Source organism: Phyllostomus discolor, chromosome 3 (genome assembly GCF_004126475.2).
Source record: "Phyllostomus discolor isolate MPI-MPIP mPhyDis1 chromosome 3, mPhyDis1.pri.v3, whole genome shotgun sequence".
In the NCBI taxonomy this organism is placed as follows: Eukaryota; Metazoa; Chordata; class Mammalia; order Chiroptera; family Phyllostomidae; genus Phyllostomus; species Phyllostomus discolor.
Genome location: NC_040905.2, coordinates 205,700,988 through 205,716,072, shown reverse-complemented (window position 1 = coordinate 205,716,072; position 15,085 = coordinate 205,700,988). Strand labels below are relative to the sequence as shown.

At 46.6% G+C, this 15,085-nt stretch overlaps 1 protein-coding gene across 8 annotated transcripts in view; it reads left to right on the top strand.

The window, feature by feature from the left end:
- Positions 1 to 15,085, top strand: part of DENND1A (DENN domain containing 1A) — a 490,983-nt gene that overhangs the window by 304,009 nt on the left and 171,889 nt on the right. For all 8 annotated transcript variants that reach the window (XM_036022196.1, XM_028530073.2, XM_036022199.1 and 5 more), the window contains one exon: positions 13,147 to 13,248. In XM_036022196.1, coding sequence (XP_035878089.1) covers positions 13,147 to 13,248 — 102 coding nt within the window. The remainder of the gene's footprint in view (positions 1 to 13,146; positions 13,249 to 15,085) is intronic.

The window sequence follows — 15,085 nt, the reverse complement described above, 5'->3', positions numbered from 1 at the left end:
TCCTCTATAAACCCAAATATCTGGGGCGGGGGGACCCTGAAAGCTTTCAGACTGGAGCTGCCGAGACTCCGGGGCATGTCTTGAACCACACAGAACATGTTACACCTTGGCACCAGTAGGTTTGAAAGATCCAGTGATGACAAATATATCCTGCCTCTTCAGCATTTGATTGCAACTATTTTATGCTGGCCGAATGGGTTAAATTATGAAGCTTGATAAGTACATATGCGCACTACCCATCCTTAGCTTAGAAGGAAAAAAAAAAAGAAGAAAAAGATAGCTATGATTTTGGAAGTCATCCCAATTTTTAAAAATAAGAGAATTTGGACATTTTGGCATATGGGCTTTTTTAAATGAAATTTCATGGAACTGAAAACAGTCAATTTTAGGTTTCCAAAAATTGTTTTGATTTTCATTGGTATAAATTTGCTGCACATGGTTTTAGGGAAGTTCTGAGAGATGCAGTTGGGACTTCGAGGTTGATTTTTTTCCTTTTTTTTTTTTTTTGAGATTTGTGATTTATCTTTTAAAAGGTGATTCTTTTTTCTAACTCAAAGTATAAATTGGAGGAGACAGAGTTCCACTTCTAGGACAGTTTTTGGTAATGACATCGTTAAGCATTGCCAAACAAGTGGACTTTGGGCTGAATTATTGAACGTCATTTTAGCACCATTTGGACACGACAGAGCCGATTCCTCTCCCCCCACCTCCGGGGTAGAACTGTGAGGCCAAGTGATTTTGGCTGTTCCATTAGCAGCAGCTGCTGGCGATAAGCAGCATGAGAGTCACCTGTGTAGGGTCAGGCTTATTGCACATCAAGGTTCAGCAGTGCTGGAAGAGAGGGAAGATGCCCAGGAGGGGGCTCCAGGCCACCTGCTGTGTGAGGATCAAAGGGTTGAAAGGTCAGAGGGCTCAGCTCCCTTAATCATATCTGTCTGTGCAATAGCTATTTCAGATTGTAAATCTTGGTGATTTCATTAAGTCCTCCTGGCTGCTACTGGGGCATTGAAATAATAAAATTTTATATCTGTTGCCTTTCCTGCCTCTGGCATCCAGGCTGATACAGTCTCTGCAAAATGGGATGTCTTTATGAAAACCTTTCCTGGAATGGTCAGAGCTGCCCTAATGAAGCTGCAGATTGGGAAGTTGGGGTTCACAAGACCTCATCCTCTGGAATAATTTGTTTAAAGAGAAAAAAATCACTCAAACCATTTAGCAGCCTTTGGGATTTAGGTGGCACCTCTTTTCTGTAAAGCAGGTCACCAGATATGACCTATTGCTAAATGCTTCATCTTATGCACAGGAGGAGGGCCATGCTTTCCCAACGCTGCTGCTTAGGAAATAGCCCCTGTTCTAATGACTCTGGGGGCCTTTCTTTTGGGCAGCTCTTAGCAACTGGACAGACATTACTTCCCACTCAGCAGACCTTTCGGGTGTTTTTAGAGACATGTCTCCTGAACGTGGCTTTCCAAATATTTTTTCTAGATCTTAAAGTTGTTATGGATCTTTAGGACTCCTTGGCTCTTGGGCAAGACAAATCACAGTAATGGCTACCCCTTTACTGCCCATATGGTTAAGACCCCCTGTAGTTTGTTTGAAAAGTTAAGAGATTTTCACAGTAAAGGTGCCATTTCTGAAATTTAAAGTGTTCCTTTTCACCGGGAGATAAGTTCACTCTGATTAAGTCCGTAATTCTCACTAAGCCATGTTTATGGGGGCAATAAACAATGTTTCAGTGTGCTTGTTAAATTGGGTTTCCAACCTCTCCACTCTTTAAAAATTGACATTTCAAATAAAAGGCAGGTGGAGATGGGAGTCCGGGTTTTCTGTGCCTAGTGATGAATGAATGATGGCAAGTGGCAGTTACGTGGGAAGAATGAGGCCCTATTTCATGAGAAGGTGACCCCAAACCATTTTGGAACTAGGGAATCAACATCTCCTTATGTCCCAATGAAACTCTTAAACTCAAGTTTCACCGTTTCAAATCAGATGGATACTGTTACTGAAACACTGCCAGGTGCATTACACTCATTATTTAATTTTCACTACATGTCCGTGTTCTTGTATTGGTGGCCCTATTGTACAGATGTTGAAATATGGCCACAGAGAGGTTAAGTGACTTGTCCAAAGTCACACAGCTAACAATTAACAGGACTGGAATTCAAACTCAGTTATTTTGCTGTGTGAAGTGTTTTTGTGTTACAAAAGAAAGCTAATACCATCTTTTAGGGACTGTTTGCTATTGAGTTATCTAGCCTATGATAAGTCTATCCATGGAGGTTACAAGAGAAATATGTGACCTAGTCAGTGTCTTCATTGTTTGCTAAGGCAGGAAAATGGAGGGGGCTGCACAGATGGGACAAAGGGGCCAGGCTTTGGGGCCCAGCATACCAAGCTCAAATCCTAGCTCTGTTATTACTTTAGGGCTTGAGGGAGGAGCTTCAGTTTTCTCTTCTGTAGAATGGGAATAATAATACTTATTCTATGAGGTTGCTTTGAGGATCAGATAAAATAATATATTTAAAAATTTAGTATTTAAAATTTTGCAGTACTTTATGGTGGTAAACGTTATTGCAGTATATGTGAATATCTTAAGGTTAAAACCGTTATTTTAAGGGAAAAGTGACAGGTGCACATGAAACAATGAGAAACACCACTAAACAAGTTTTAATTGAGGGCCCACGTGTACTTGGCTTAGGACCAGAGACAAGTAGTCAGGAAGGCTTTATAGAAGAGCCAGGTCTTGCAGGCTGGAGATAATCACGGTGCTTTATGCCCGGACCATCTTCACAGCTTACCACGTGCTCTGCCACCTCGTCTCTCGTTTGTATTTTGTGGCAGTGGTAAAAGGGGTTGACACCTTCTCATTCTCTCTTTACCCATAAGAAAACAGACTCTCCTGCTGTGGGGAGGGCACTTTAGTTTAAGGCGAAACACCAGGAGAGTCAGAGGAGCCCCCAGCAGAGCTGGCATAATCAAGCTCTTGGAAGGAAACCGGCCGGCACTCACCAAGATTCTGCCTTATGGCTGGTGCTCTATGAAACACAGGCCCTCCAGCTTCTCCTTTCATCTTCTCAACCATCCTGAAGGGTAGGACCCTGACACCCATCTCACAGAGAAGGAAATTGATGCTACAGGAGGTGAAGTGCCTTGCCTAAAGTGCCTAGCTGGTGAGTGAGCGAGCCAGGACACCAGCCTCAGGGACTTCCTGACCCTGGCTCCAGGACAAGCCAGGGGAGGGAATCAGGCAAGCTGTGTGTGAATGGAGATGTTCCACCAGGGAGTCTCTTCTACATATCTTGGTGCCTTTTCTTAGGGTTATTGGATATAATTTATCTCACCACTTCCTGTCCACGCCCTCCCACAGTAGGCTGGGAGCCCCTTAGGTTTAGAAATCGTGTTTTAGTCATCCCTCAGTCCTTAAGACCCAACATACGTAAAGTTGACATGAATGACTGACTGATGCATGACTAATCAAATGAGTGAATGAATCGGTGAATGTGAATGAATGAATGTCCAGTGGGCGGATGGCCAGGAATGGAGAAATGGCCCCTTTGCTGACCTGGGTTGGAAATCTCTGGATTTGTTCATGAAAGTCAGTGCTTATTACCTTGTGAGGAGTGGGTTTGGCCTGACCCGAGAGGTGCTTACGGCACTTCCCTCCCCTGCCAAGCTTCTGTTTCTGTTTAAAGCACGCTGGGAAATTCCAGCGGTGTTTTCAGGGGTCCTCTGAACTGTCGGGCTTGGATTTTTAATTTTGCGGAGCAGGAAGGAGCAAATCAGTGACTCCTGGCTCCAAAGAAAAACCACTACGTTTATCAACTGCTTGGCAGCTCAGTGACCTTTGGGGCCTGAGGAAGGGAAAGAAAATGTCACTCTTTTCTCTGTGTGTATCCAAGATTTCAGGAGGGAATAAAGGGTTTAGAATCCCTGACTATTTGCCTTTCCTCTTCCTGTCCTTTCCACTTTCCCTCTGATTTCTCTTTCTTTTCCTCTTAGGAGGCCACCAGCTCCCCATGCTGTTCTTTGTTCTCTGCTCATGTATATGCGCGTGCATTTGAGCACACTTTACATGTGCTGTGCTGTGGAAAGAACAGTGGCACACAGAACCCAGATTCAGATCCTTCTTCTGACAGACAGCAGTTGTGTGAACATGGGCAAGCTGTTTAATCCCTTTAGCCTATTCCATCAAATGGGTGTAATATTCTGTAGGAAACCCTCTCCCCTGGCAACTTTAATGGAGCCTAGACCAATCACCAAGCTACTTAAGGACTCTATTCCTCTGGTACTTGCCCAACAAATATCTAATAAATTACAGTTGCTCAATATCTTTGTTGATTGAAACAATGTATCAGAGCAATTAATAAGATGAGTTGGGTAGCACAAATGTGTTTGTGTTCAGCTGGGTTCGGTGATCAGTTCTACCGCTTCTACTCTGGAGGACTTTGGACAAGTAACTTCACCTGTCTGACCCTCAGTCTCCTTGTCTCTGCACAGGGGTGTTGTGAGCATTGCATTCAGTGGTCCATGTGAAGGGTTGGGCCGTGGGAGGAACACATCAGCCTATGGCTCTCCTTTTGTTGCTGTGAAGTCAGTAAGAGGATGGACACAGAGCGGGTATCGCCGTCCTGGCCTGCACAGGCCCCTGTAGAGTCAGCTGTGACTCAGCCTTACATGACCAGGAGTGCAGTTAACTTAAGAGGTGGCTGCATGAAGCCCAGCAACAGTCAGTTGTTGAGGATCAAGTTTGTATTAACAAACTATTATGATGTAATTTTTGGTTTAGGCCTTAACCATGTATGCCTTTGTAAATTGGGGGAGGAAAAAAAAAACCTGAGAAGCCAGACTTAAGGGGAACAAAATATGGCATCAGGAGCCTTATCAGTTGTGCCTCTGTCATAGAGGGATGAGCCCTGGACTTTCTTTGAGCCAAAGCAAAGCATGTTGTGGGTGTGATAACCCTCAGACTCAAGAGGAGGTTGTGTCCTCCTGAAGCAAAGTGCTCTTGCAGGACGTCAGTCGGGACCCCTCCGCTTGCATTGGTGGTCTGGTTGCTGGTCTCAGAGGCGCTGCCAGGTGCTTGCTTGGCCATGGGAGAGGAGACTGCACTTACAGCCTCAGGGGCCACTCCAGCAGGGAGAAGGCCTGCCTGTGGTCAAGGCCAGCATCTTGGGCACATGGGAACGTGGCCATGTAGGTGCAACATAAATATGTCTATTTTTTCTTTTTACTTAATTCTCTTAAAAGTGTATGTAGTATGTGGTTATAGCCCCATTTTATAGATGAAGAAACCGAGGTTCTATTTGGTTTAAATATCCTGCCCTGGGTCCTGAAAAGGAATTAAACAAGATAAAATCCAAAGCCCAGGCCATCTGATTCACGTTTCTGCTGCTCCCAAACCAAACTGACTCCATACTGCAGGCATCTCTCAGCAGGTACCCAAGGCTGTTGCTGCTTTGCTCCTCACTGGAGACGGGACAGGACAGGTCAGAGAAGCCATTGTGTTTTGGAGGTGTTTACCTTTGCAAACAAATTTTCTGACAGTGAACATAACACAAATTGAATCCTTTTTATTAATGGAAATTATTGCTGTTTGGTTTTTCATAATAATAGTAATATCCAGTGCTTATTATATACTACACACTATTCTAAGTAATATATATATATATATATATATATATATATATATATATATACTCATCTAACCACTGTAACAATCTGGTGATGTTTGTATTACTTTTGGTAAACATTTTACTGAAGTATGAGATTTAGAGGGAAAAGCACACTCATCCTAAGTGTACAGCAAGATGAGTTTTTACAAGGGAGGGCACGCCCATGTAAACATCACCAGATAAGAAACAAAATATTACCAGCCCCCAGAAGCCCCTCTTGCCCTCCTATAGTCATTCCTCCTCCAGCCCCAAGGGTAACCATTGTCCTGGGTGTCAGTGCAATTTAACCTCATACAGATGAGGACGCGGGCACTGGGAGGTTAAAAGGTTTGCCCAAAGTAGCACAGTTGTAACTGGCAGGGTTGGAATCTGGAGGGTGGCAGTCTGGCTCCAGGACTGTGCTCACACTTCTGAGACAACCAGGAAAAGAACAGTAGGTTGGTAGTCTTTTAAAGTACCCTTTGGTCTGAAAATCAGGTGTTTAAATTCTTAGAGTCTTGGAACTCTACTCCATTTATTGATATAACTTTCACATCGCAAGGATAGAGGCCCACTTTTCACAGCCTCTCCATTCACTGCTCACTCACTGCGATCAGGCACTGTGTTAAAGTCTTCACAGTCACACAGGGGTGTCCAGCCCATGGCCCACAAGCCACACGCGGCCCAAGGTGGCTGTGAATGTGGCTGAACACAAAATCGTAAATTTACTTAAAACCTTTCTTTGTTCATCAGTTTTCATTAGTGTTTGTGTATTTAATGTGTGGCCCAAGACAACTCTTCTTTTTCCAGTGTGGCCCAGAGACACCAGAAGGTTGGACACCCCTTACACAACCTGTTCCAACCCTCACAACACAGCTGTGCAGTAGGTCATATTATCCCCATTTTACAGATAAAAAAACTGAGGGTCAGCAGTAAGGAACTCCCCGGAGGTAACACAGTAGCAGAGGCAAGGCTTGGATCTGGCTGTCTGATTCCAGAACCCACAGTCTTCTTAACCTCCACATTAACTCCTATCTTGCTTTCTCTGTCAACTGTGAATTAATTCTGCGCTAATTAATCATGGTAATTTTACATGATTGTTATCATTGCCATCATTATTGTTATTCCCATCGCTCTTCCTTGAGCAAACTCCAATTTGCTTACGCTGGGCTTACGTTGTCCATTTGTGCTTGCATTGACATCTGCTGCCAGGCCTGCGTCCCTGTAGAGTGGATCCAGGCACAGTATTTCATTCATTCTCCAATTAGTGAGCGCTTTTCTTGCTCAAGCACTGTGCTGGGCACTAGAGATGCAGGGACAAATGAGACATGGCCTGAGCTGACGATGGCCCTGTTGGAAGGACAGCAGAGGAGACTCACTGCATGCTGGCCCATTTACCCCATGTGTGCCACCTCACTGACCTACAACCTCCATCCCAGACAGAGAGCCCAGTGCTCAGCTGGGGGGGCAGTGGGGAAGCTGGGCCCTTGCTCCTGCAGGCCCCAGACCAGCTTCTTTCCTCCACCCCAGCCCTCAGCTCCCTCAGTTCCCTCAGCTGGGGAGCAGCACATGCCCCCGACAACCCTCGGGATCCCCTGGATTCCGTTGCCAGTGCAAACCGTTGCTCTTTGTTTTAAGACATGGTTTCAAGTCCTACCTTCTGTCACTCGCTGCCCAGTCTTCTCCCTGGATCACCCCTGCTCTGGGGGAAGGGCTGGTGTGGTTTGAACAAGTGCTGTTGATATTTTATATATTAGATTGAAAACCCATTGTTTCCATACACCAGCTTTAGAAAGTAAAGTTCAATAAAGCCATCTGAGCTACAGTAGAGTGATTCTCAAATGCACTCCACTTTTGTATAGGAAAGTATATCCAAATTTCTAGGGGCATTGGATTTTTATGTTTATTCTAAGAGGACATTAAGTGGAAAACAAAGTTTTTTTAAAATCCTGGGCTACACAGAAAACGAAGGAGGCAGGCGGGAGCCAAACTCACCTGCAAATCAGAACGTACATTGGTGATGACCTAGGGAGAAGTATCTTGTGGGGTAGCTTTCATTCACCATCATTCATGCATTGTTGTCTTCTGTAGTCTATTATGGTTTCATTCTCTGTTCTGGACATAGTACTAATGTGTTCATCAACTTCATTGGGGTGTAATTTATGTACAACAAATAATCCATTTAAAGTGTACGATCCAATGAATTTTGACAGTTTTGAACGTTCATGAAACTATTGTCACCACAGTGAAGATGTAGAACATTACCATCACCCTCAAATGACTGTTCCTTTTTATTTAACAAATGCTTATCTTAAGCTGCTCATGTACTAGGCATCACTCTAAGTACCTTAAAAAGGTTAACCCATTTAGTGTTTATAACAAGCCAATGAGGTGTGGGCACTTAACCATCCCCGGAGTTTAGAGGAGGATACTGACGCATAGAGAGATTAAGTGAAATGCCCACGTTTACACAGCTAGTGAGTAGAGTACCTGGATTAGAACTCAAGACAGACTGGCTTCCCGATCATATGCTCTTCACCTGTTGGCTGTACTGCCTCTCATTCATTCATTCATTCACTCATTCAAGAATTGCCTAACTTGGGGTAGGAGCTGAGAGTACAGAGATCTGTCTCATGACCCAAGAAGCCCACGGGTGAGGGGAGGAATTGTATACCTGTATAAATAACTCTGGATTGACTTTTTGTTCTGATTGTGGGAATAACCACAGGGGAGCACAGGGAAAGGCAAACATCCTGCTACCTCTGGCCTTCTGGAGTGGAGTTAGCCAGGCTAGGCTGAGTTCTTGGGGGCTCTGGAGAGGAGACAGATGGGCAAGAGAGCCACTGTTGGTCAAATGCCCTTTATGGATGTCCTGGGAACCACGCAGACTCCCTCACATACAACTCTGTGAGGTGGGCACTGTCAGGATCGCCCCATTACAGATGAAAACCCAGGGGATTCAGGAGGTTGGATGAATTGCCTCAGGCAACCCACGAGGTGAGGGGCAGTCCCTTATTCCTCTCTGCTGCCTTGGCACCTGCCACACTGTGATTTTTCCCTTCCCTGTCCTGAAAGGCAGGGGCCGTGTTAGGTCTGTTTGTGACAAAGCATAAAGGGAAAGACATTTTTGATTAAGCAATATTTGTGGGAAGATGCCATTTTTGTGTATTTCTCTGTGCAAGAAATGCCATTTGGAAAGCCAGTGTGTGTGTCAGTATTTTTTTTTCTTTCTTTCTGAGAAAAAGCCTATAGAGTCTGGTGAGGGGAGGGTTTGCAGCTGGCAGGAGCTTTGGCATATGTTGTAACTAAAAAGAGAGGGAATGTGTTCGTGGGACAAGCTACTGGGGAGCCGTCTCGGTGTGCTGCGGTACTAGTCAGTGTTTTAATTGGGTAGGGTTTTTGGAGGACTATTTTGACATCTGCTCGTGTCTTTGCTGATTTTTCTTCACTTCGAGTAGGAAACACAAGCTGTGGATAAAATGACTTTAAAATAATTGGAAGTAAAGCTATCTTTTTCAGAGTTGAATTTGAGAGGGACACTTTTTAAGAAGTGGAAAGTAAATTCCACTTCCAGGAATCCATCCTCAAGCACAAGGCTTTGCGCCTACACATTCCATGACAATAGTGCATGTGATAATTTCTTAACAACTGGATATAATAGCCAACAAAAGGGACTTGGACAATGGGTTTGTTTCCATGAGGTGAAACATTTTGTAACAATTAGTAATGATCTTTACAAAGGTTTTGATGAAGTGGAGCATTGCTTATATGGTAATACATACGAGAATCAAAAAGAACCATTAAGAATTTTTCAACTGATTTTTTAAAGTAGGGATTGGGGCAGAAGAATGTGGAAGGGAACACACCAAAATATTATCTCCAAATGGACAAATGAGGGTTTATTCTTCTTTGAACCTTTGTGTTTTTCCCATTTTTTTACAGTAGACGTATGTCATTTTTATGATACAAAGGGCAAGAGAAAGCAGGTCCTGAGTGTGTTAGAATAACTGCATGTCCTGCCTCTGTAGGTACTTGTCCTGAAGTCTGAGCATTGGTCCAGGGACATCTTCAGAGTTAGGCTTTCAAGTCAGACTAGGTTCAAAACTCAGCTCAGCCACTCACTAGCTGTGTGATCTGGGCAGTTCACTTGACCTCTCTGAGCCTCGTTTCCTAGCTATGACCGTGGAGATGACAGTATCTCCCTCCTGTCGTGGATAGGATTAAAGGACTGGCACCCAGTAGGGGTCCAGCTGCCTTCACCACCAGCAGCCCTCTCTCCCACCCCCAGCTTGAGGTTTAGTGTGTTTTTTGTTTTTGCCTTTTTCATTCCCCTTGTTTCCATGAGGCTTTCAGGGATAAGGCACTATCCGGCCGAGCTGGCCTCCAATTCTTTCCTTGGGAACACTGAACTTCAGAAAGGCCCTGGGGTCCGTGCCAGCAGCCCCTTCGGAAGAGGCCTTGCCACCAAGAGGGCAGCATTGTCCTACAAAAGGAAACTGTGCCGACCCTGCTCCTGCCTGGAGCCTGGTGCTTGGGCATTTTGGTTACTAAGGGGACCCTGGCCTACTCAGCCAGAAAAAAGGGCCAGGTTTTTGCCTCTTCTTCAGCCCTCCGCCATTGTTGAAAAAGTAAACACTCCACACAGCTTAACCGGCAAGCCCTCCAGGCAGGAGTGGGAAGAAATCAAAAGCCTGTTCCAGCCCCACCGTGGAGAGCCCACAAGGTTGGTCTGTGCTGCTGGGGCCCCGCCGGGAACACAGAAACGACGCCAGTCTGGTCCACGGCCAACATGCCACTTGCTGGGCCTTTCAGCCCCTGCGGCCTCTCTCCAGTGGCCAGGCCCCTGCCCCCTTGCCTTGAAATATTTGGAGCTCTTCAGAAGGTCAGAAGAGACAAAAACCATACATGGATGATTCTGGGGTGCCAAGGCTGTGGCTTGGCCCTCCTTGCCCCTTCTCTGATTGTTTCTGGTGTTGGTATCTTTGATGTGAAAACCCAGCAATTGACTTTTGCCCTTAGGCCATTGTCTCCACAGCTCTCAGACTAGTGGAGGCTGATGCATGTATCGTAAAAGTAGTAGTAATAGCTATTATTTAGAAGTTCTACTGTGTGCCCAGCAGCCCCTGGGGAGGAAGTGGGGTGAGGAGAGCGTTCACAGTTATCCTCTCAGTTTCCCAGAGGAAGTAGCCACACAACCTGAGGAAGCTACTTCAGCTCTCTGAGCCTCAGTTTCTCACCTCTGAAATGGGAATGGTTTTACTTCATCTGGAGCTACATTGCTGAAAATGAAAGACTTTGTGAAAGTGCTGCATGAGCTCCGAAGTGTGATATTTGTGCGAAAGGTGGTCACTGAGGCTGTTTTTATAACTTCCCACTAGCGTGCTGCTAAGGTGTTCAAGCTGTCAGTTTGCAAAGGGAAGCAGCTAAGGAGTCTTAATGCTCTCATCCGTAAAAGGGACTGTGCTGTGTGAAACACTGGTGATGTGAATATTATCAGTGCTGCTTGCTCATAGTGTTTCATTCGCCCTGTGAGGAAGGCGGTCAGTTAATATGTGTCGGAGTGTGGAGGGAGAATACACTTCGAAATAGGCAATCTTGTCCCCCCTCTGTGGGTTTCAGCCCAGAGTAAACACTTAGTAAAACTGTATGAATTGATTGGTAGGTCTGTGGCCTGGGGAAGTCGGTAGCAGAAGTTTGAGGCTCCTGGTCTCATTAAGTGGAAGGGTTCCAGGATTCTGCCCTCTCGAAGTGTTATTTCACCCCTAGGGAGTTTCTGACCAGCATGGCTCCACCCTCCTGCTGGGAGGAGTCTGGAAATGTTTATTCGAGTACTAAGTTCTGTCCTAGAGGCTGGGGTTCGAGGCAAAAAATGTAGACCAATATTAATGAGCTCTTACCAAATACCAAATCCTTTTGCCGGGTGCTAATTATTATGCAGTGGTGAGGCAAACAGTGAGCCCCGAAGGAGCCCACACCCCAGCAGGCCCAGGGTCCCGGGGCTCACTGACAAGGGCTCTGCGGATGAGGAGGGGCGGCGGGGCTGCTGTGTTACCTCTGTCCCTGAGCTCCCCTCTCTGCACCTCATGTTCCTCATGTTACATGAAGTGAAGGTAATAACACACACTTTGCAGAGTTGGTTAAGAATTAAGTGAGCTAAGGTAAGCAGAGCAGAAAGCCAGCACCAGCAGTCCCTGCTGTCCATTTCCAGGCCATTCACAACTTAGGCTTGAACAGCTATCGATGTCCAGCTCCATCGATAGGAAAAGTGAACTAGGAAAAGTGTCTCCTCCCTCCTACTACCATCAACTTCTGACTGGTGTCACTTGGCAGACACATGGGTTGGCAGATTTCAGCCTCAACTGGGTTGGCCAGGTATCCTAGGGCAATGCACATTTACATAGTCACCTATAGTAGCTCAGAGAATGGCTAATAATGAAAATGATTCTTTCCTTGCATATACCCTATGTCCCATTTCGTGCCTTTGCCTGGGCATAACGTGTTCTCTTTTACATCCAAAAGTGTCTCAACTTAAACAACAAATTATAGGGTCTTTCTGTTTAACCAGGGCAAACGGAAATAAAGACAATAGTTTGGAGTTTTAGACTCAAAAAAAAATTGAGCTTAGATATGTGATGGGGTAAGAGGACTGGAGCAGATTAGGAGCGGTGAGTAGGCAGGAGAGAAATGGAGGTGGATCCCAGCGGTGGGTAAACAGTGTGAACAGAAATGGAAAACTCGGGCTACACACAGTCTTGTGTTCTTCTAGACCGTGGAGAGTTGCTTCCAGATGGTGAGCTCTTCTTTTTCCCATATCGGACCTTCATGCCTTCCTCCTCTCGCCAGCATGAGTACCCGGTAGACATGAGTCTCCCTTTCCCTGTACCAGTAGAGCCGTGGCTTGTGGCCACAGCCTCTGAGCTGTGACTCACTAGCTGGGTTCCTATGAAAACTGGAACCAAATTGAAAGTGTGACCTTCCTCCTTAATGTTTAAGGGAAATGTGAACACTAGGCCATTCACTCTATTCCTTACCCAACGGACGACAAGAGCCGAAAGAGGGAGCGGCTTGTAGCCTTCGGAAACTGAGCGGGCTTGGACTGAATGCGGGTGACATAAGGGCATAGCTGTATATCAGAGTACCTGGAGCCAGAGCTTTAGATCTCAGCCTCTATTTTTAAAATGGAAAATACAAGCAGAAAAATAACATCGGGTGTAAAGGTCTGTCTTCCTAGCTGCATGACCTGGGGCGTGTTAACTTAGTCTTTGTGAAACCCTTCCCATTCCTGGAGCTTGGGGGTGCCCATACAAGCTCACGGGGTTATTGTGACAGGTGGTGTTCTCACAGATGTGAGCCACCTGGCACTGGGGCCTGCCCCAGAGTAAGCCATTGTCAAATGTCTGTTTCTCCCTGTTCCCCTCCCCCAGAGAAGGCTGGGGGAAGATCTGTGTCCTCGTGGTGCTTCAGTGATTTTCTGTTTTGGAATTTTTATTTGCAGAAAGTCAGAAACATGGCCCTGGATGATGTTGTGATCCTTAACGTGGACACCAACACCCTGGAGACCCCCTTCGACGACCTCCAGAGCCTCCCGAATGACGTGGTGCGTAACAAGTGGCCGTGAGGACGACATACCCCGTGGGGAAAGGGAAGCGGGTGGGCGGCTGAGGCCTTCCTGTGGCCGAGGGTCGCACTTCGTTTCTCTGTTCTCCCTAGAACCTTTGTCTCAGTGAAGAAAGGTGGGAGGTGGTTCATTTTCATAGTCATGTTATGTTCTCATAACTTTCATCTGAAAGGCCAAGAAGTGATCCCAGGGCCTAGACAGCTCCCCTTCCTATGGGAGCCTGGGGGTCCTGCCATTGCTCTCCAGCACACTGCCATGTTCCCTGAGGTGGCCGGGGGCACTTCCAGTGTGAGCAATTCGGGACACTTCAGTCCTCCATTTTTTTTCCTGGGACATCATCAAACATGACTCTGAATGTGCCTCCATGTGCCCTAAATCTTTCTTCATGACCTCAGGTCTAGACAGAATGTGGGCTCCAGTTAGCAAAACGTCCTGCCTGCCACATTTGCCATGGTAACATCTGACCTCACACCTGTCTCATGTTGCTACTCAGAGCCGCCTCGTGGGTGACTATTTGGAGTGCACCCAGTGTCTCCATTGTCCTTGGGGTTCCGTGGGAAGCACAGTTTTGATGTTCCCGGTCTGACCTCTCTGACTGCCTGTGAGAAGATCTAGTTATCCTGGCTTGCAGACTGAGAGGGGCACGGTGCCGGGACAGGGCTGGGTGTGTGTCACTGGGTTTGTGTCCCAGCCATGGGCACAGCTGCTCCATTACTGCAAGAGGTCCCGCTGGCACCGCGAGGTCAGCTCTGTGGAAGAGATTGGTGTTTGTTGATGAATGGCTTGCAACAGGCTTTCGTACTCTCCTGCTCTTAGCTTTCTGTGAAATGTTGAGGGAGGCATTTGTGCTCTGTAAAGATGCTCCATCTGTAGCGTAACTGAACAATGGCTGCTGTTCTCTGGCTCCCTGCATGCTAAGATTGTACTAAGTGCTCATCATGGACCTCTCATCTCCTCTTCACACCACTCTAAGGAAGGTCTTTTTCTTATGTTCACTTTACCCACAGAACTAGACAGAGTGGGAGCCAAGGAGTGAACCCTACCCTGTCACTCCACAGAGTCACTGGTCCCCTGCCTCCCTGGGCACCCCCTGTACTCAGGGCCACATTCAGTTAGCATCTTGGCCCCTGGGGCGTAGGTGTCCTTTCCTTTCCACAGGGGGGAAAGGGTCTCAGCGAGCACGTGCCTAACCACAGACCACACAGCTGGCTGGGGTGAGCGGAGCTTGGAACCCCAGGACCCCAGTTGGACAACACCAGAGCCGGGGCTGCCTCCATCAGAAGTAGGAAAGATAAAAGTACCGGACACTGTGAGGTTTGTTCCTCATGTCAGAACAGGGTATATGGTTGGTCTCTTAGGGTCTCCTGAGCATAATTTGGGTTCTTTTGGTCTAAGGAATGTTTCCCCGATTCCTTCTCAGTGAAAAAGCTCTCCCTTTAAGCCATGGGTGTCTTAGGTATGGACCTTGCCACTGCTGAGTGAATGTGGGAAGTACAATATATCGTGTACAAAGAATGGCCAGGGGCCTGGGGCAGCCCAGGGTGAGTATGGTGGCTCCGAAACTGTGGAGCAGACTGACTGGCCCCCTCTGCAGTGCTCCGACCCCACGCTGGGCACTGAGCAGCAAAAATGAGGCAGACCTAGTCATCTCCCCCAAAGAGCATATTCCAGTAGGGGAAGCTGATGTGTAACTTACACATATAGCACAGTATGCCAGAGTAGGGGCCGGAGAAGTAGGAATTGGGCACAGCAGGGCCCAGGGTGACAAAATGTGAGGGAGGGTGATGGAGGCTTCCCGAAGATGGCACATTCCAAG